Genomic DNA, 20,673 nt, shown 5'->3' with positions numbered 1-20,673 from the left:
TTCTGAGATGTCTTAACACAGTTTTGAACAATTCATTTTGCCAAACTCTTCAAGCATGTTAGCTTGCAGTGTTAGCTCAGAGAGGTTACGTGGCTATTTTTAAGTTCATTAAGATAATTTGTGGCACTTCTGTAATGTTGTTTAACTTGAAGTAAGCAACCTTCCTATTGTAACTATAAAAAATGATGTATAATTATGTCAATAATGTATTGTCGCTGTCTAAAGAAAAAAATCTCCAAAATGGTAACTTTACAGGAGAGGGCAAAAACCTTCTTTACTTTTGATGTAAGTTAATGTAAAAATATTTTATTCCAAGTAATTTTAGAGCATTGCTATTGGTCCGTTTATCATGAAATTTTCACACAATATAAAAGACAGCCACTGTGTTCAAATGACGCAGAGAACTAAAAATCGACAAAAATGGAGATGATTTTCCTCAGACAGCGATTTTATATATATATATATATGAAAACATGGCACTGTGGGGTTACATTGGGAGAGGCAGGCCTAATAACCCCGCTTTGGGGTAAGTCAAGGTAACAATACAATGCCGTGAATAAATATTTGCCCCCTCCTGATTTCATCTATTTTGCATATATGTCTCTCTTCATTGTTTAAGACCTTCAAACAAAATGTAATAACACAAACACTCATTCATTTATCGAATGAAAAAAGTTATCCAACACCAACTGAGTCTGTGTGAAAAAGTAACTGGCCCCTTGAATTGCTGCCAGCCCTTCTGAATCTAAGCATCACTTAAACAGAAAATTTTGCTTGATAAACAGACTATGCTGCAATCAAAAGAAATCCCAGAAGACATGAGAATGGAAATCAGTCTGAAAAGGATTACAAAACCATTTCTAACATTCTGGGACTCCTGCAGACCACAGAAAGAGCCATTTTCTTCAAATGAAGAAAACTTGGAACAATGGTTAATGTTACCAGAAGCGGCCGGCCAACCAAAATTCCTCCAAAAGCACAGTGATGGCTAATCCAGGAAGTCACAAAGGAACGCAGACAAATTACTAAGGGACTACAGGCCTTGTTCACCTCAAATGAGGTCAGCGTTCCACTACTAGAAACAAACTGGTCAAATGGAAAAACGCCTAATGACCCCCAAGCCTTTCAGAATACTCTTATGTGGACTGATGAGTCAAAAGTGCAACTTTTTGGAAGACAGGGGTCCTGTTACATCTGGCCTAAAGCTAACAAAGCATTCCACAATAAGAGCATCAAACCAACAGTCTAACATGGTGGTGGTAGTGTGAGGAGGTGGAGATGCTTTGCTGCTTTCAGAGTCTGGGCGACCGTAATTGACAGAATTATGAATTCTGCTCTTTACCAGAAAATCCGGCAGCAGAATATACGGTCATCAGTCCGTGATCTGAAGCTCAAGTGTAATTGGGTTATGCAGCAAATTATCAATTCGAAGCGATTTGAAAGGCCGATCTCCAGTTATAGAAGACATCTGGTTGCAGTTCTTGCTGCTAAAGGAAAGGGCACAACCAGTTATTAGGTTTACTACTTTTTCACACAGGTGTTACGTGTTGCAAAGCTTTTCTTCCTTCAATAAATGAAATGATCATCTAAAAAAACTGTAGTTTGTGTTTCTTCATGTTCTCCTTGTCTTGTGCTACATTTTTTATGTGGATCTGAAACCATGTAGTGTGACAAATATGCGTAAAATAGAGGAAATCAGGAGAGGGCGAATACTTTTTCACAGCACTGTAGCTATAAAACAACCTTACAGACACTTACCGACCACTTTCTTAGAAACCCCTCCCTTCTAGTTCCACCTTGCTTGTTTATACCTAGAGACTGCAGGTTATCTGTTGATTCTGTTGATGCAGTTTGTGCTGGTCATCTTCAAGCCCTTCGTCAATAGTCAGTTTCTGACCACAGAGCTGCTCTTGGCTAGATATTTTTGGGTGGCAGTTCACTCTCAATATAGCAGTGACACTGATGTGTGTAAAAACTCCAGCAACACAGCTGTGTCTGATACACTCATACCAGTGCTGCTGTGCTGAGAATGGTCGACCATCCAAATAAGATCCCATCAGCGGTGGTCTCGTGGTCTGAAACCAGTGAAGAATGATGTAGAGGGGGGCTGATAAACCGTACAGCAACAGATGGGCTAGAGTCTGTAATTGTACACCTCCATAGTGGTAGGTGGCACTTATAAAATGGCCAGTGAATGGAAAAACAAAGTTTTTAATAAAGTGGATGGTGAGTGCATATGGAGAAACAAGCGTTCTGAATGAGTCCATTAAAGCATTAAAGTGGCCTATTTTCTTTTTCTTATATCCAGTTACTCACTACCTCATGTCTTTAAACCCAGTTTCACTATTGTTCAGCAACGTGTCAGCCAACTTTTACAGCCAGGATTGGGATCAGAACACCTGTTACTAACTAGGATGGTGATGGTTTAACTGCTTTAAGTATCTGTTGCAATTAACAGTCATTGGTTTTGTATTCTTGCCCAACTTTATTATGACATAGCGGGCAAGACATTTCATCGGCGTACTTCTTGAATTCACTGCAACATGCCAACTTTATGTAAGCAGCAAGAGATTTCCACATCAAGTGCACAGACAGACTTGGGTAGACATCTGTAGCATATAACAGGCACGCTGCAAATCGAATATGAGCATCTAGTTGTGGAAAATGTTTTTACATTAAATTTGGCTTTGATCTGATGCTTTTTATGGCTGTTGTGGTGATGTGTTCTCAGCCGTTACAATAACCATTTAAAAAAAACATTAAGCTGAGAGTAAACAACCAAGCTTTAGTGGTGGCTGTGTGCAAATCACATCCATAATATCACAAGTGCACTCTATAGAGACCTATGGTCTCCACCCAGGGCATGCTGGCTTACACTGCAGTACATTTGCTCTTCAACCACCCAGTCTTTATGTAGCCAGGCACTTAGCAGTTCATTTAAAACTGCATTTAAAAGTGTCCATAAGTCTGTCATATAATTCTACTTTATCAGCCAGTGTTTAAGCTGTAATAAAGTTGTATATAAGAAAACAAACGCTTGTGTTAGTCTATTATTTTTCTGCAAATTATTGCCTCATTTTCTTGCGTTATTTTCTGCAATTGTTCGTTGGTATAGTGTTGTGCTGCCCTCCACATGGTAAACTGGGTTCTATTCCCAGGCAAGAACACCTCACTATATCAACAGGAGTCCCTGGGCAAGACTCCTAATCCTACATTCGCCTACTTCTACTGGATAAAAGTGTCTGCTAATGCACTGAATGCACAAAAAGATGTGCCTCAATTCCTTGTATGTTGTTTAATGTCATTGCCTGTAATATATGGAGAAGAATTTGTTTCAAATTGAAAAGCAATCACTACCTCCTGATCATGCTGCCGCTGCACAAACTCAAACTATCTAATTATCCACTGCTCTGCCCGTTTTTCCCCGTTTTGTATTCTAATATTATATTCTAATGCTGTTTGCTATCCGGTGTCGACCAGAGGAGGATGGATTCCCCTTTTGAACTTGGTTCCTCTCAAGGTTTCTTTCTCTTGCTCTTTGGCCGTTTTCCTTGCCATGTTGTCATTGGTGACACTCACGGAGGCTCGGACCGTGATTTTTCTGTAAAGCTGCTTTGTGACAACACCTGTTGTAAACTTTGACTTGATCTGACAGTGGAAAAGCGTGAAATACAATGCACACATGATATTACTTTTCCATAGTGACATGCAGAATATGTGCCAAAATGAAAAACAAATCCAGTGTTATACTGCTTTTATGTTTCGTGACCTCTACTGAAAAACAGTGCATGAGGATTTGCATTTTAAAAACAAAACGCTGAATTTATGTCAGAATTGAATACAATCTGCCTTGACGTAATAAAGGCAAGACTATGCTGTATTGCTTTCCACTGTGCAGTACTTTAACAATGTTTTGGCACGTTTTCTGCATGTTGCTGTTTAAATGCAATCTCGTGCACTGCATTTTACTGTTTTGGTTGCATTTTAATTGGGCAAATACATTTGAAGTACAAAGACGAGGTCAAACGATGTGAAAACAGTGTAGTGGAGGTTTTGCTTTTCATTTTGGCACATATTCCACATACTTGTGGAAAAGTAATGTCATGTGTGCGCTGCATTTCACCGTTTCAGCTGTTATGATTGCATCTCAGTGAGGAAAATCTGTTTAAAGATTGCATTTCAGTGAGGAAAATCTGTTTAAAGTGGTAAGCAATACAGTTGTGCATTTGTTACATTTTAAAGTGGATTGTATTAAATTCTGACATCAGTTCAGCATTTCGTTTTTTAAAAAGCAAATCGTTATTCCTCGGTTTTTAGTAAAGAGGTCTATGAAAAACTATGGAAGCCCATTTCGACCGTGGAGAAAAACATTTAGGAAGTTATAACAATAAGAAAGTTTTCCATAATTATGATGTAGCATCTCATAATTATGACTTAGTTCTCTTTATAATGATGTAGTGTCTCTTAATAATGAGAAACTTTCCTTATAATTATGATTTAATATCTCATAATAATTACTCCTTAATAATAATGAGCCTCTTTTTTTTACATAATTGTGAAAAAGTATAAGTATGAGATCAAATTATGAGACCAAATCTCATAATTATAAGATACTAAGTCATAATTATGTCTCATCATTATGACACCATTTTTTTACAGTGGTGGGGAAACGGGCTTCTACAGGAAACGATGTAACAGAGGGTTTGTTTTTTAATTTTGGCACCTATTCTGCATGGCACTATGGAAGAGTAATGCTTTCCCCTGTAACGTTGGTGATCGATTTTCAATTTGGCACGGATTCCTGATCATCGAGGGCAATTTACTATAAATTAAGAGCAAATGCATCCTGCATCAGATAATTTCAGAGCCTCAAAAAGAGCCCTGACTAATCCAAGAGTGGAGGGCAGTGCAGTGCAGCGCAGCGCAGCCGAGCCCTAATGAATACAGCACAGTAATCCTGCCACGGTCATATGACAACAGGCAGTTCCTCCCAAACATTACGCTACAGCCGCTGCTACACAGACCCCAGTGAAAAGAAAGCCATCCAAAGTCTTGCAAATCTCCAATCCCAAAATGTTGGCGCTCATTAATCGTTTCCTAGACTGGTTCAAGTCGCTCTTCTGGAAGGAAGAGATGGAGTTAACCCTCGTTGGACTTCAGTATTCGGGGAAAACCACGTTTGTCAATGTGATAGCTGTAAGTGTTTTCATCAGCCCTCTTCTTAAAGGCAGCTAGGTTAACCTAGCTAAGTTAGCATCTCCAAGCTTGCCGTTTGTTTGTTTGGGGTCGTTTTTCCCCAAAAAGCGTAGGCAGCTAACAATTAGTCATCTTTGTGATTTAAATTAGCCACAAGGCTAGCGGTTAGTTAGTGAATGACTGCACCAGTGACTAATTTAAGATAAGATAGCAGCTAATCTGGCGGAGGATAGCGTTAGCTAGCTGGTTAGCTACCTTTGGCCTAAACCTTGCAGCTAAGCTGGCTATCATTTTTGCCTTTAACGTTTTTTACACTGTTTCAGCCGTTAGCTAGGTTAGCTAAATAGTTAATTCGGATTGATAGCGAATCGCTGCGTAGTTTTGCAGCCATCTAGACACTGAGATGGACACTGTAATCTGTCTGATTAGCCTTTGAAAACAGTTAACGTTGGTTTTGGTGTCATGCTGCTGGCTGACTGGACTTTGGACATAACTGGAGCGGAAAATATCATTTATAAATACCAGGGCAGACGCCCAATGACATTTTAAACCTATTCTGTGATGGTTGAATGTGCTATAGTGGACTGTAGGACGAGAAAAACCCCTCACACAGACAAAACAGCGCAACCTGCACCAGGTTGGGCTGCACCAGGGTGGGCTAACGTTAGGAAGCTAGCTAGGTTAGCTAAACTGGCTAAGAAAAATGTCTGCTTTTTACGCCGAGCAGACTCGCTGAGCTACTCTGATATTAAGTCGAACGAAATCTGTAGACGTGTGGTTTGTTTTTGGGCAACTGAGTTACAGCGTCCTACTATTCGTTTAGCTTCGAAACTTGCAAGTGTCCAGCGACCTTGCATCACTCCGCCGATGAAGCTCACATTTTGCTGTGAAACCTGAAGCTGGATGTGTGAAGCACATGATCAACACGCTCTACCAGTTTGCCAGCTGAGGTGTAAACATTAGCACTGTGTACTGCGAGGCATTAGCAATGCGAACAGCACACGTATCCTAGTCATAATCAAAGGGAAGCTCCACCCATTTTTCCAGATGTCTGCATAATTAAAGGTTAAGATGTAAACAAAGTCATTCAGAGTGGTTTGGTGTCAAGTGCTTCAATCTAAGTCAGAATGGTTCAGTGGTGGTGATGGGAACCAGACGTCCACCTCTAAAAGCTCCTTCGCAGAAAGCTTTTATACAAAAAGGCTATGAATATGCTGCCTGATGCTTGAGACATTGTTTTATGATAGTTTTGTTATACGTTTTGTTATTCCATTTAGTTTAATCCATTCATGGTGGAGGGATACGTGCAGGGTGTTGTAAGGCAAAATAGTCCCCAAAGAAAATCCATTTTTCCGCTACTTTACCATCATCAACATTACAATTTAAAAACTCGGAAGGCTTTTGTAGGTTCAGTGGTGGTTCTGGTTAGTAAATAAATTGGCTGTATATGTGTTGTAGAGACTGTGACCCCTGGTTCCTATCACCACCACTGTAAAGAAATCTGAGTCTGTAAGTTTCTCTACAATGAACCATTTCACATACAACCACTCTAAATGACTTTGTTTACATCACAACTATGGAATTACACAAAAAAGTTAAAAATTTGGTGGAATTCCTCCAGGTTTCTCATATTGGGTATTATGTTTGCCACAAAACACTAACAAACCTATCCTAACTTAATTCTGAAGGCATCCATGGTAAAGATTCTGTATTGGTTTGTGTTGCCATGTACTATGATTTTCTGCCAAAGTTCTGCATAATTCAGTCCTTCACATATAAATAAAGTCATTCAGAGTAGTTTGATATGAAATCCTCTGTCCTAGAGAAACTTGGAGTCAGAACTGTTTGCAGTAGTGGTGATAGGAACCAGACATCCAAAGCATTCAATGCCTCTATAAACTATCTCTCATAAAATTATTACATTGAATGGATTCAAATACGCTGCCCGAGATGTTGTTTTACGATAGCTTTGCAACAATATGTTGGCCTAAAATGCGTTTTTAAAATACATTCATGGCAGAGAGGTACATGCAGGGCACTATAATACAAACTATTCACCAAAAAAAACTTAATTTTTGAGATTTACCACATTTTTACCATTATCAGCATTGCTAATGTGTAGCTTCACTAGTTGTTTTGGATAGTAAATGTATTTGCATTGCAGGCATTGTGACTCTTGGTTTCTGTTCCTGCCACTGTAAAGAAAGTCAGTAGGTTACTTCACAGAGCACATTTTACATCAGACCACTCTGACTGACTTTCTCACTCATTGAGTTATACAGGAATTTTGGAAGATCAGTGGAATTCCCCTTTATATGTGGTACAGTACTCTCTGTCCACTACTTGTTAAACATTCTACCATTCAGTCAATATATACCATTCAGTCAATGTGCTAGAATTTGCACATTGGAGCAGTGTTGTTAAAAAACAAAAAAGAAAAAAGAAAGCAAACAGTTGTGCAACGTTGCTGCCCAAGTGCATGTAATGTACGTTGCTTGCAGGCTGTAATTAGCTGCAGTCAGATACTTAATAAGATGAGAACGACAATAGATTTGCTCCGTTCTGTCATATGTAGAAACATGTGATATGTGCTCTGAGAGGAGCCCTCAGGTATGGCCTTGCACAAGCCATTTGGCCCCCTGCCTGCTTCCTCTTTTGCAACAGGATGTGTTACTTAGTATTTGTGAAACTTACCACAATGAAATCTGGAACAAGTGAAGAATCACTGTGAGACCACTGCTTGTCTCTAGTAAAGTCTGATCAGAGCTGAACGTCCTCATAGATTTAATTTCCTCGTAATGTCCTGTATGTGTATCCCTGCTATGGCAGTGTTTGAACAAGGAAATGCTGTGTAAATATAATAAAAAGGTGAAAGTTCAGAAGAAATTTTGAACTCAGCCAGAATTCGTGCTGATATACAGTCATGTGCAAAAGGTTGGGCTCCCAAGTCAAAGTATATCTAAGTTAAGTGTATAGTATATAAGTTAACACATCCTCTATAGCAGTGGTGTTCAACCTGTGGCCCACATGTGTTTTTTTTACAGTATTTTTTACTGTATGTAGACATTTGACCAGATGTTATTTTAAATATGACTAATTGTTTGCAGAAATACACCCTCATATTTAGGTCAACCTCATTTACTAGTCTGGCTAAATTCTTGCAATGTTTACATTTTCAGTGCAAGTCAACGTAAGACGTTTCCCGAGGTCTTCATGCGAAACAGCCACCGTTTTTCAGACTGAGAAAAATAAGAAAACCAATTATAAACTGAAACAGAAAAATACAAAAACAGAATCAAAACAAACAAACAGGCAGAATGTCTACAGGTGACTAAGATCTCCTTTCCTCCTCACAAAACAGACAAACTGACATTGAGTGGGCTTCTTTCCATTCTGGAAAAGTGAAAGGAGCACGGAGAGTTTCAGCCCCTTATTCAGGAGCAGGAGCTATGAAGAGATTTTTGATACAGCTCAGATGTTTGTGACTCAGTTTGGGCCCCGTTTTAGCTGCTTTTGTAGATGCTAACACCATTCGAGAGAAAGCAGAAGGTAAACGAATCCAGTTATCGGTAAAAGTTCAGAAATATCAAACGCAAATAAAATAATGCCTCATTTTTGACGTCTGAAAAATTACGTTTGATGTGCATGATATTATCAGTCATACATGTGATCGAATTAATTTACTGTCGTCTGAAAATACTGCACAAATAATTTGTGTTCAGTGTTTGAAGGCCTGTAGGCTTCACATGTCCGAGAACAGAAAACGAGTGACTGTAGCTCTGTGCTGAGCCAAACAAATTACGCCATTAATTGGAGGCTAAACAGATATGCATCTAAACCTACTGAACTGAGCCAGGCCTCAACATGTTAACTGGCACCTGCTAGCTGCCAAATTACATCAGCCGACTCATTAAGTCACTTAGAAAATGTTCAGTCACTTTCTAATGTGTTGTCTTATATTCTAAAATCAAGCAAAATTGACAGGCAGCATTGATTAGTGTATTATGCTTGTTTGCACTTTGTTATCTGGTCAGTAAAATCTTGTGCGCTGCGGAAGCTTTTGCGTTCAGCTGTGTGGGTGAGTGTTAGAACAAGGTTGGAAACCTCTGTTCATCAGAGAACACACTTCAGTACATTTGAACACACAAATTACTGTTACTGTATTTGCTGAATGTAACACATTGGGGAAGAGCAAAAAAGGCAGTCTGGGCAAAATTTATGTCAAATTTTCATATTTTATGTTTTATTTTTTTCCAATCTGTTAAGCCCAGAAAAAAAAATTGTGTACTAAATTTTGCTGAAAAATGCAATATTTAACCATGTTCCTTGTAGAGGATATGCAAGTTTATTTTCACATAAAAAAATCAACAAAACAGTTTTCAAACTTTTGCATAGGACTGTATCAAAGATTAGCCTCAGCTCACTTGGTTCTCGTATAGTAATAGCTTAGCAACAGGATGATTTTTTTTTCTAAGAGCATCACTGAGCCAAGTGCAGTAGTGAAGTTTCTATTTGCCGTAGGCCTGTGGGTGTATGTTAGTGTCTGTTTACGTCGAGAGGAGGCGGGGGCGGGCTCTGTTAGTCATAAGACTCATTCACTCACTTCCACTTAGGCCCTCGTGGTCAGATGATGTCTTTGCTCATGTGGTACGTTGCACACGCACCTTAGTGGTCAGTCTGTAGAGGCAAAAGAATGAGACCTTCTACATTTGACGTATTGCTGATCTCATATAAGGTTTTCAAAGTTAGTCACATGTTTTACTTAGACACAGGTCTGCACTGTAATGTAGAATTTAAACCGAACGGCAAAATGAAATGTATTTTCATTTGTAGCCTAGTAATGAAAGGAGGATCAAAGTCTTCATTTTCAGTCCACAGAGTAGGTCTTTATTAAAGGCACTGTTACAGTCCATGTGGAGTAAGATCCTTTTTTACTGAAAGTTGAAGCAGAAACACAAGTGTTAGTGATGGATTATTGTCACCCAGTTAAAAAAATAAATCCAGTAGTTCTAAAGCCTCTGTGCTAATTAAAACCACATCCTTACTGGTTTTCAGCAGTTTGCAGAAAGATCCCGCCCTTTGAAAAAAAACTCTGTTGATCAGAAAGTCAGATTTCTCTGAAGTTCAAGACTTTGTGCATACCATGCATACCTTGCCTCGGCAGAGGCTAGATTAACCCCTCAGAAGCTGAGTGAGTCCAGGTTCAGTCATAAATTAAGAGGTAAATTACTAATGCGATAGATAAAAGTATACTTAAGACATAAATGTTTTCTAGACTTGGTTATGAGTCATAACCTTCACTTGGGCATATCCTGGCCTTTCAGATAAGCATGGTCATATTGAAAAAATGTGCTAACCGTTTTATTTGGAACAGAATATTATACGTTATATTTTTAAGGGGAATTCAGAATTTCTACATAATTATGTATAATTTAGTCATGGTGATGTAAACTGTATCAATCAGAATGGTTTAATATGAAATGGGTCCTTGAAATATGAATATGAAAATATGAAATGGGTCCTATGAAAAGACACTGACTGGGATTTCTTCACAGTCATGGTGATGGGAACCAAGGGCCACAATGTGTACAACACAAATATAGCCATTTTATTTACTATGCAAAATGACCAGTGAACCTACACGAGTCTTCTGAGTATTGTATATGTAATCTTGTTCACGGTAAAATAGAAGTAAGTCTGAAAAAAATAAGATTTGTTGATTTTTGTCTATTTCACACACGCACATATATACACACACACACATATATATATATATATATATATATATATATATATATATATATATATATATATATATATATATATATATATATATTCATTTTTATATATATAGCCAGATATATATATATATATATACATACATACAAATTATTTATATATATATATATATATATAAAATTTGTATGTATGTATGTATGTATGTATGTGTGTGTGTATATATATATATATTAAATTTATAATCTCTCGCTGTTGTTGGAAGAAAACCTTGTATCTCCAAAATGGTAACTTTACGAGACTTCACTTTTAATGTAAGTCAATCTATATCCATTAAACTTTCCAGATGTCTGGTTCCTATCACTACCACTGTGAACAATTCTGGCTATATAAGCTTCTCTGAAATAGTTATGCTGTGAAATTGGTGTAATTCTCCTTTAAATATATATTTTCCCAGCCTTGGTGGTTTATTATTTTTATCTGTTTGTTTTTCAGTCGGGCCAATTCAGCGAAGACATGATTCCAACAGTTGGATTCAACATGAGGAAGGTCACGAAAGGCAATGTCACGATTAAGGTCTGGTTCCTGACGCCGCATCCTGGGGCAGATCTCTCTAGTTTTATAATTGTGATGAGTAAATGAGAACTAACGAGTGATGAAACCGAATGTGTGGTCTAATCTGAGGTATTATTTCTGCTGTGCAGATCTGGGATATAGGCGGGCAGCCCAGGTTTAGGAGCATGTGGGAACGGTACTGCCGAGGGGTCAATGCAATAGTGTGAGTATCAGATGTTCTACCTTAATGCCTGTGTGTATACTGTGTGAAATGCGTTATCGAGTTTAGCAGGGAAAAATATTTATTATTATTATTATTACTGTTTATGTAAAGAGAAGAAAATGATTAACCGTCAGTTTTATGTGAAGTCATATGAAGCCACCCACCATATTGATGACTTACACTAGCAACTGGTTTAAGTAGCCAGCGAAATCATCAGTTGTATCATCATTATTTATGTACTGTATTATTTAAATATACATTAAGTCTATATGGATTATTATTAAGGATTCTCAGGCTGTAGTACACAGTCATGTGCAACAGTTTGAACACCTCTGGTCAAATTACATGTTTTGTTGATCTTCTGAAATAAGTTAACACGTCCTCTACAGAGAACACACTTAAATCTGGCATTTTTCTGCGGATTTTAAAGCACAATTTCTACTTATTTGTTGAGTTTAACATATTGGAAATAATAAAACGCACACGTGTGTGTGTGTGTGTGTGTGTGTGTGTGTGTGTGTGTAAGTGTGCCATGTTTTAGTAATTGTATATTAAAATGTGCAGTGTGTTCTCTACAAAGGATGCATTACCTAATTTTTACTTAAAAACATGCAGTTTGACCAGAGGCGCCCAGACGTTTGCATAAGACTGTATTATGAAGAGTGTTGAGCTGTAGTTGTAATGTTTTATGAACAGAGAGAACTACAGAAGGAGTCGGTCCTATGTGGACTTCCTGTTTTCATTTTAAGCCAGTGTGTGCACCTGTGCCGTTATCTGTAGAGTGTTTCATAAATAAGCTCTGTTTTATTGACCTTCATTTTGTAGGTATAACAGGATTAATCAAGCAAGTCCTGCTTGTACCACTAGCGCTTGCATTAGGCTAAGATAAGATTTCTGCTATTGAGTATTAGTCATCTAATCAGTTGTTATTATTATTCAAATGTTTTATGTTGTTTTGAGTGGACAAAGACACAAGAGCTAAGCAGGTGCTCAGGCCAATAACGCACTAAAGCAGCTGTAACTTAGCAGCATTTAATAAAGCAGGAGACGTTTAGGCCATTTCAGAGGTGTTTTATTAACCATAAACAAGCACCAGAAGTGCATTGCATTACAGCAGTTAATGTAAAACTTTCATTTTTGTTTAACTTACAGTGTTTGAAGAAAAAGACATCACTTTATTAGAAGCCTTTGCTATTGATTAGCTCCACTACCATAATGCTAATTTCTGTTAGGCTATCATTGGGAGTTTTATTGTACAATTAGTGCCAAGCTAAAAGCACTGAGCGCTCACTTTCCTAGGCTGGGTTTAACAGTCCCTGTGCCATATCTTGCATCAACATGGATACTTCTAAGTAATTCAAGTAACATATAACAAACTTTACATGTTGTACTTTTGCAGTGAATGCTTCAACTCTAAGCCTTAATTTCTCTCTCTGTGTGATTTGCCGGTCTCTAAACGCTTACCATCCGCTTGGCTGTATGTCTGCTAAATAAAACAGGCCAGCATGGTCCAGCTCTTGGTTGCAACAGTATAGTATAGGGGTTTGACAATAAACAAAATTCGATTTCATTCGGCACAGTGGAGTCTTAAGGTGGTACATCGTATATGGCCTGTATGGGACGGGCTTGGAGTCAATATGCATAGTTTAAACAGCAATCAGCATAAAGTCGGTAGCTCCAGCGGCAGGATTTGAGAGTTGGAGTCGTGAGTTGCGTTAAGCAGAAGCTCTTGCGCCCTCTTGCGTGTACAATTTCAAAAATGGTAGTCAAATTGAATTGAAAAAACAAATTCAAATATCAGTTGTTTTTCACAGATGAAATTAAGTTTTTAATTTCACTGGTCGAACATTTATGTGTTTGATAGTTAACACTCAATCATTAACATCCCTAATCTGAATTTGTGCCTTGTGTTAATTTGTACCTTTTATGTTGGTGTTAATATGTTAATGTTTGGATGCACACACATTTGGGGCATATTGATGCACATATTTTAACTTTTGGCATGAGTTTTAATTCTAAGGTCAAGATTTGAGTAGTTTTTTTTTATTATTTGTGTATTAAAAACAGCAAAAAAGATTCTACAGAGCTCGTAATTATTACTACACAAGTTGGTTTGGCAGATATAAATAAAAGTTCTCTAATAGAACCTTTCTAAAAGCTAAAAGCCACCCTTCAAAGAAATCCCAAGAATTACGACCCCTAGAATTTATCATTGCCTTGTAAAATGCCTGGTAAGTTGAGCAAGGTTCCATGCATGATATAAGCCCCTCTCCCTCCTTGCCTACTTAGCTTCGATAGGATGCACCCAGATGCCTCGGTGACAGCGGCTTCCATGGAAGAGGCACAGAGGCGTATCAGTGATGGTTTTAGATTTCGAAACACTTTCAAATCAACTTTTTCAGTACGTTTAGTAATCTTTACACCCTTAAGTTTTATCTGGGTGGGAATCGAAAGGTGAACATCCGCTGAGAATTTATTTTTTTTTTTTAAATACTGGTTTATTTCTTTTATCTGAGGTGACTGCTTCCTGTTATCTGCTCTCAACTAGGTCATCAACGTGGCAAAAGTCATGTGACTGACACTTATGGGTAGAGGCACTAGATTTGGAGTTAAATGGTAGAAGGTGTTGGGCGAAAAATATCTCTGTGGAAATGCTGGTTACTTCCTGTTGAGGCATATGACACGTGCTGGTGGGTCATAATGTGTTAAAGAAAAAGCAGAATTATTTAGAGCTAAGATTCCACTGCAGAAATAATACATTGCATACCCGTGTGCCTCAATGTCCTACTCTCTCACCAAAGGTACATGGTGGACGCAGCGGACCGAGACAAAGTAGAAGCCTCCAGAAACGAGCTGCACAACCTGTTAGACAAACCACAGTTACAAGGAATTCCTGTAAGTCCTCACTTCATTCTCAGCACATCACAGCTTCACAACTAAAACATCTGGAAACGCTTTCTCAGACCCAGATTACACTGAGTCCTACACTGAGAGGCTTTTCGGGGGGTGAATTATTGTTCACATTTCAGTTTGGACCAAGCCAAGGCTTTGTGCTTGTCCAGGAGACTGGCTATTAGTAATATCCTGTTTTCTGCTAGGCTATTAAATTTAATGCTGTATTTCAGGTATTGGTACTTGGAAACAAGAGGGATCTACCCAACGCACTGGATGAGAAACAGCTTATTGAAAAAATGTAAGTAACACAGCTGTGTCTGTTTCTACACAGATCTGGATCTAACATTGATTGCATATGTAAAATGTGTCAAAAGAAAATGAGAGTTGTGAGATCTATTTCACGAGTTCTCACAGTTTATTTATATTTGCCTATGTGGAGATTGTTGGAAAGCAAACATAAAATGTAGGTGAGTTTGTGCTGCAATCACATTTATTAACCACGTTTACGTGCAGCCTAATAATCCGTTAATAATCCGTCTAATAGCTCAATCGGAATAGAGTACGTCCATGTATACACCTCAGTCGGAATAGTCTAGTCCGATTGAGGCCATTCGGAATACAGCTTCTGTCCAATTGAACAAGGTGGGTATCCTTGTAAATAATCCGTTAAATAGAAGAATAATAACCATGTAAACGCCTGTATCTGATTACATTCTCAATCTGAAAGTTTAAGTCCGTTCTGATCATGTTCGTCACGTCATAGTGAAAGTTTAGTAGTGAAAGAAACTGGTCTGCAGAGGAGACGAAGTTTATGCTCTGAGCTTTAAAAGACGGCGGTGGGACGGACATCCAGCTTACGTGTCTCAGAACACGACGTCTTCCTCTCGGCCTTCTTTAATAAGTACATGTGAAGCATGTCTGACATCATTTTAAAGTAATTAAAAACACAAATCGTCTCACTCTGACTGGACTCGCGTGATGTTCGCTTTCATGGTAACGTCTACACTAAGCGGTTCTCTAAGCATGCGCATCATTTTGGATCGGATTACTTGTAGTGAGCATGTAAACTGAGTTTTTCCATCAGATTGCTGAGTGGAGTGAACAGATAAACACCTCAGTCTTAAACTATAATCAGAATGTATTTAATCAGATGGGCAAAAATCTGCATGTAAACACAGCCAGTGACAGGTTTATAAGAGATTTTTAAAAGTCAGTTTTTGTTGGTCTTTGCTTTGCTGAGTCACCATGTTTATCAGCTGTTTGAGGTTCCACTGAAGCCCCTTTGCAGAGAGGGAATCCTTTATGATTGTTATAATGATAGTGAGGACAATGAGTCAGAGTACGAAGCCTTTTTTTGCGATGACTCCTCACTTCTTGTCTCACTTGAGTGCTTGTCTCTATCTTTGGCTCAAATTAAGTGTCTCACACAAAGGAATTACTGCCATCTACAGGCCACTGAGAAAGTGACTTTTTTTTGGATGCACACACATGCAAAAGTTTGAACACCCCCAGTCAAATTACATGTTGAGTTTCTAAGTGCCAATAAATTAACATGTAAAATAGAGCAAATTTGGCACATTTAAGTGCACAGAAAGAGTTGGAAATTAGAAAAAAAAAACATAAAATATAAAATGTCATAACTTTTGCACAGGGTACATTTTATGTTTATTTTTTTCCAATACGTTAAATTCAGCAAATATATTGTAATTGTGGATTAAAATGTGTAGAAATTTGTTCTCTGTAGAAAATGTCATTTTTCAAATTAAAAAAACGTAATCAGACCAGGGGTGCCCAAACTTTTGCATACTGTGTGTGTGTTTTTTATATAAATAAAACAATGCAACTCTGCATGTCAGAGTGTGTATCTCTATTTTCATTTATTTTTTTTTCTACACCACTGGAACTTGGCAGCTGTCCTGTCACATTGCCTGTAAATTTAATGATGAATGAACCAATAGAAATAATCCAAAATCAATTTAAATAAAATCCCTTTACATTAAAAGTTAAGAACATCTTTTGCCTTCTGTAAAGTTACTGTTTTGGAGATGCTTTTCTTTGGACAGCTGAAATATTTTACTTTTGTGAATCAGGACCTTTTGTCTTACATGTACGTGAGACTAACGACTGGGAAATGGGAGTGACATTTAAATCCAGAGCAGTGTTGCAATATTAGCCGGTAATATCAGCCACTATCAACGACCCGTGGTATTACTGGTATCTGCGGAAATATTGTTGTAAATGTGCCGATAATTACCTACTTTTTGGTAGCAGTTGGGATTCCATCTCCTGATGATAACGGAACATTTTAGACACTAGTCACTCTTGTGAAACCAATTAGTCAGCCCCTGTTTATCTGTATATCAGAAGTAAACTATGAACTGGTGAATCTGAACACAAAACACCATTATGGCTAGTCTAACAGGAACATGGAAAATGTATCCAGAACTAACCTTTAGCTTGGCAATAACATGTTAACCCCCCCTAATCCTAACCCCCAAACTTTTTGAACTAAAACAAATGAGATAAAAGCTCAAAAGCTCACCACCCTTACAAAACAGACTCTTAATTTGAGCTTATTAAATGTGACCATAGAGAACTGATAATATATATCGCTCAGTAAAGCACTGGAACCTAAAGTAATAGTATAAAATTATCTGCTGATATTATCTCACGCTCTCGCTCATCATCCGCTTATTCTCCTGGGTTGCGGTGGGGTGCTGGAGCCTTTCCCAGCGCTCAGTGGGTGGAAAGCAGAAAACACCCTAGACAGGTGCTGATATTATCAGTTATCAGAATTTTTAGTCCCTTAAAAGTCTCGGTATCGACGTCAGCATTTTCATATCATTCAGACCTGAGTAACCACGCACAAACACGTTGCATTTCCTGCTCTATATAGAGCATTCGTTTGACTTCATACAGCTGTAGTTCAGTTTTTGCTCACTTGACACACAAATATGGTTATGAGCTGACGTCGTAACCGGTGTGATAAAATCTCTCTTTTTGTCAGGAACTTGGCTGCTATTCAGGACAGAGAGATCTGCTGCTACTCCATTTCCTGCAAAGAGAAAGACAACATTGGTAAGCCGTTATGATTGTGGTTAAGATCTAGGCCAACATTTCTTGGCATAAAGCAAAATTTCCCTGAGGTTGTGAGGTTGATTGTGCGGTCCTGACTGCGAACGATCCATTCAGCGCTGTTCTCCCTCTCGCTCCTCCCAGACATCACGCTGCAGTGGCTCATCCAGCACTCGAAAACGCGGAGGAGCTGAAACCGTGGCTTCCTGTGTGTCCCAGCTTTGTCTGCTGCCATGTTACTCGCACCCCATCCTGCTCACTCGGTGAAAACTGTACAGTTGTCCATCCTGCTGTTCCATCACACTACCCTCCCCCCAGTTCTTCACAAGTGGCCCCTTCGCACCCATCCTAACTACCAGTCCATCTTTCAAGCCTGTCGCTACAAGATGTTAGCCTGCAGAACCAGCGCCTCAACCTTCGACACTGCATCTTCAGCAGAGCAGCAGAAGTACCGCCTGCTAAACCAAGAAGCTAAATGGTCTCTCCTCTGTGATGGGGTGTAACAGTCAGTCAGAAACACCAAGACCTGTTCAGCCTTCTTGAGGGTCCCCTCCCGCTCCTCCTTCTCCTCCCCAAAACAATCTTATTTGCGAAACGAAACCCGGGGGAAAATAAAGACTCGATGAAGTTCTGCCTTCCCCCCTCCTAGTATGCCAGGTCTTGGCTCATGTGCGAGTGTAATTATGTATGACTGTTGCTTTCTTTTGCTTCTCTCTTTCTCGTCTTTGGCCAAAATGTTTCCTCCTGAGAAAAACATATGTAATATTTAACTGAAAGGAACGAGTAAATAAGCCAGCAGATAGCTTGACAGGTATGTACAAATGTTGATCAAGTAAGATTTTTACAAAGGTGAGCAGAACTATATTTAAGTGAATGTATGGAAGGTCTAGGTGTAGTTGTTTTCCTTTAACTCAACAATGTCTTTGGATGCTGTTGGTAGGCTGGTCGAGAGAGTGGGCGAAGTTAAAAGTGCCTTGTGCCGTGTATCTCTCTCTCTCCCAAGCTAAACAGTATGCCGGGTGTGCCTGCCTGGAATTTGACGGAAAAAAAAGACGACCTATTAAGAAATTAACGAAATAAAATAGGCATGCTTTTAAGGTAGGTTATTGTACTGTTGTCATTATCAACACAATCTTTGCTTTGACCTCTGCGAAGAGGCAAAAATATTTGAAACCCCACTATTATCAATGCACTTTTGTAAATATAAACCAATAAATAATTGTTGATGTCTAAAAGGAAGCTTCTGCTTGTGGTGGTGTTTTTTTTTCTCAGAACAAGAAATAAATGAACAGGAACTGAATCTAGGTGTATTGAAATTGTTCTAAAGTTCCAATACTTGTATTTGTGTGAAGTAAGCAAGGACTAAGAAGCCCCCATTTCATTAAGTAAGTAGTAGACCGGGGTGTCCAATCTTATCCACAAAAGGCCAGTGTGGCTGCAGGTTTTCACTCCAAACAAGCTGAAGCACACCTGATTCTACTTGTTTAAACAGTTGGTCTTAGTCTTCAAACATTTTATCAGGTGATTTCCTGCTTTGTTGGAGTGAAACCCTGCAGCCCTTTGTGGATAAGATTGGACACCCCTGATGTAGAGCATTATGCCTGAATCCCAAATGCTCATTATCAGCCATACATTACACTACTTAGGTGTATAAGCCATTATCTTATGGTCTTTAGTGCAACGCAACACAAGGGCATTGAAGCAAAATGTAGCTCATCTGGGGATCCCTGACTGGTTTCAAAACCATTGGCATGGGGAGTAGGGAGGTGTTATGTTTTTTGTTTTTTATGTAAGCTCATATAGCACACAGTGCTGTGCATGTGCATGAAGTACTCTCTCCTTAATGAATGTGTGATTAGATTTACTGCATCAGTGGCTTAGCCAGAATCCCATTTTAAGGGGGGCCTGGTTTCAGCTTGGCCAGCTAGGAAGCATTATGTCCCAGAGACAGGCTCACAACCACCAACTAGCCAACTTCATTATAGATACCATGACCAGAGGAAAAAACATCTCTTTTATTTGTTTAAGGTGGAGAAAGGTTGCAAGAAGTGTCTTCAGCTCCATCCTGTATCATAAGAGGCTAATTACATTCTGTAACATTTTCATTGGCATTGGAAGACTTTTTTTGAGAAGTTAGGAATCTAGAGGGGACTGGATTCCAAGTGAGGAGGCTAAGGCCCCATCAGATCTCCACAACAAAGGGGCGTTTTGCTGCTTAACCCTTTGTAATATATCTGGAGACACTCAAGCCTTTTGTAAAACCAGAGAATGTGTGTGTGTGTGTGTGTATATATATATATATATATATATATATATATATATATATATATATATATAATGTAAATCAATGGAACCAGACTTTTTTCCAAGTCATTTTGGGCCATTTGGTCCATTCATCAGGGTATTTTACACACAATGTAAAGGACAATAGGTTTATTTAAATTATGTCAAAAACTGAAAACCAACGAAAATGGAGATACGATGTTTTGTTCCAACACCAGCGATATATATGTGTGTGTGTGTTTGGCTACACATTTGTCCCAGATGGGCAGTGGTCATTAACCCTAGTCACGGAGATCTACCTTTCTAGTTCCAACCACAATTGGCCACATCCACTCCATCTAATGAACTTCTTCAGTTCATTCATTCAATTAGTGTTACATGCAGTCTGGAACTTAACTTTAGGAAAGCAAATCTCCCTGAGGGGGGTTGCTGACCACTGCATTAGGGGATGTCTTGGTTCCAGCGCCCCTAGGGCAGAGGTTCCCAGTCCTGGTTACCCCACACTATGCACATTTTTGTGCCTTGTCTCATTTAGCACACCTGACTAACATCACTAGCTAATTTCCAAAGGCCTTCAGGGCTGTGTCAGGTGTGAAGAGTGCAAAACACAAAAATGTGCAAGAGCATGGAGCCACTAGGACTGGGATTAGAGGCCCCTTCCTTAGGTCACTAACCCTGGTCCTAGAGAAGTGGGGGCAACACCCCCCAAG

General features: G+C 38.8%; 1 protein-coding gene across 1 annotated transcript; it reads left to right on the top strand.

Moving 5' to 3' along the window:
* Positions 1–4,960: 4,960 nt before the first annotated feature.
* Positions 4,961–18,919, top strand: arl8ba (ADP-ribosylation factor-like 8Ba). Its single transcript, XM_036571336.1, has 7 exons — positions 4,961–5,196; positions 11,428–11,508; positions 11,637–11,710; positions 14,512–14,605; positions 14,836–14,903; positions 17,613–17,683; positions 17,825–18,919. The coding sequence occupies exons 1-7, from the start codon at positions 5,074–5,076 to the stop codon at positions 17,872–17,874; spliced, it is 561 nt and encodes a 186-aa protein (XP_036427229.1). The 5' UTR covers positions 4,961–5,073; the 3' UTR covers positions 17,875–18,919.
* Positions 18,920–20,673: the final 1,754 nt, after the last annotated feature.

This window comes from Colossoma macropomum, unplaced genomic scaffold (genome assembly GCF_904425465.1).
Source record: "Colossoma macropomum unplaced genomic scaffold, Colossoma_macropomum, whole genome shotgun sequence".
NCBI classification, from domain to species: Eukaryota; Metazoa; Chordata; class Actinopteri; order Characiformes; family Serrasalmidae; genus Colossoma; species Colossoma macropomum.
Note: the sequence above shows the minus strand (reverse complement) of the source record. Positions and strands in the feature narration are given on the sequence as shown.

Bases quoted from the DNA above. Each gene is read 5' to 3' on its own strand.
- arl8ba (XM_036571336.1), top strand. From the start codon at position 5,074: ATGTTGGCGCTCATTAATCGTTTCCTAGACTGGTTCAAGTCGCTCTTC. The intron at 14,606-14,835 runs GTAAGTCCTCAC...GCTGTATTTCAG, and splicing joins CACAGTTACAAGGAATTCCT to GTATTGGTACTTGGAAACAA. The intron at 17,684-17,824 runs GTAAGCCGTTAT...CGCTCCTCCCAG, and splicing joins CAAAGAGAAAGACAACATTG to ACATCACGCTGCAGTGGCTC.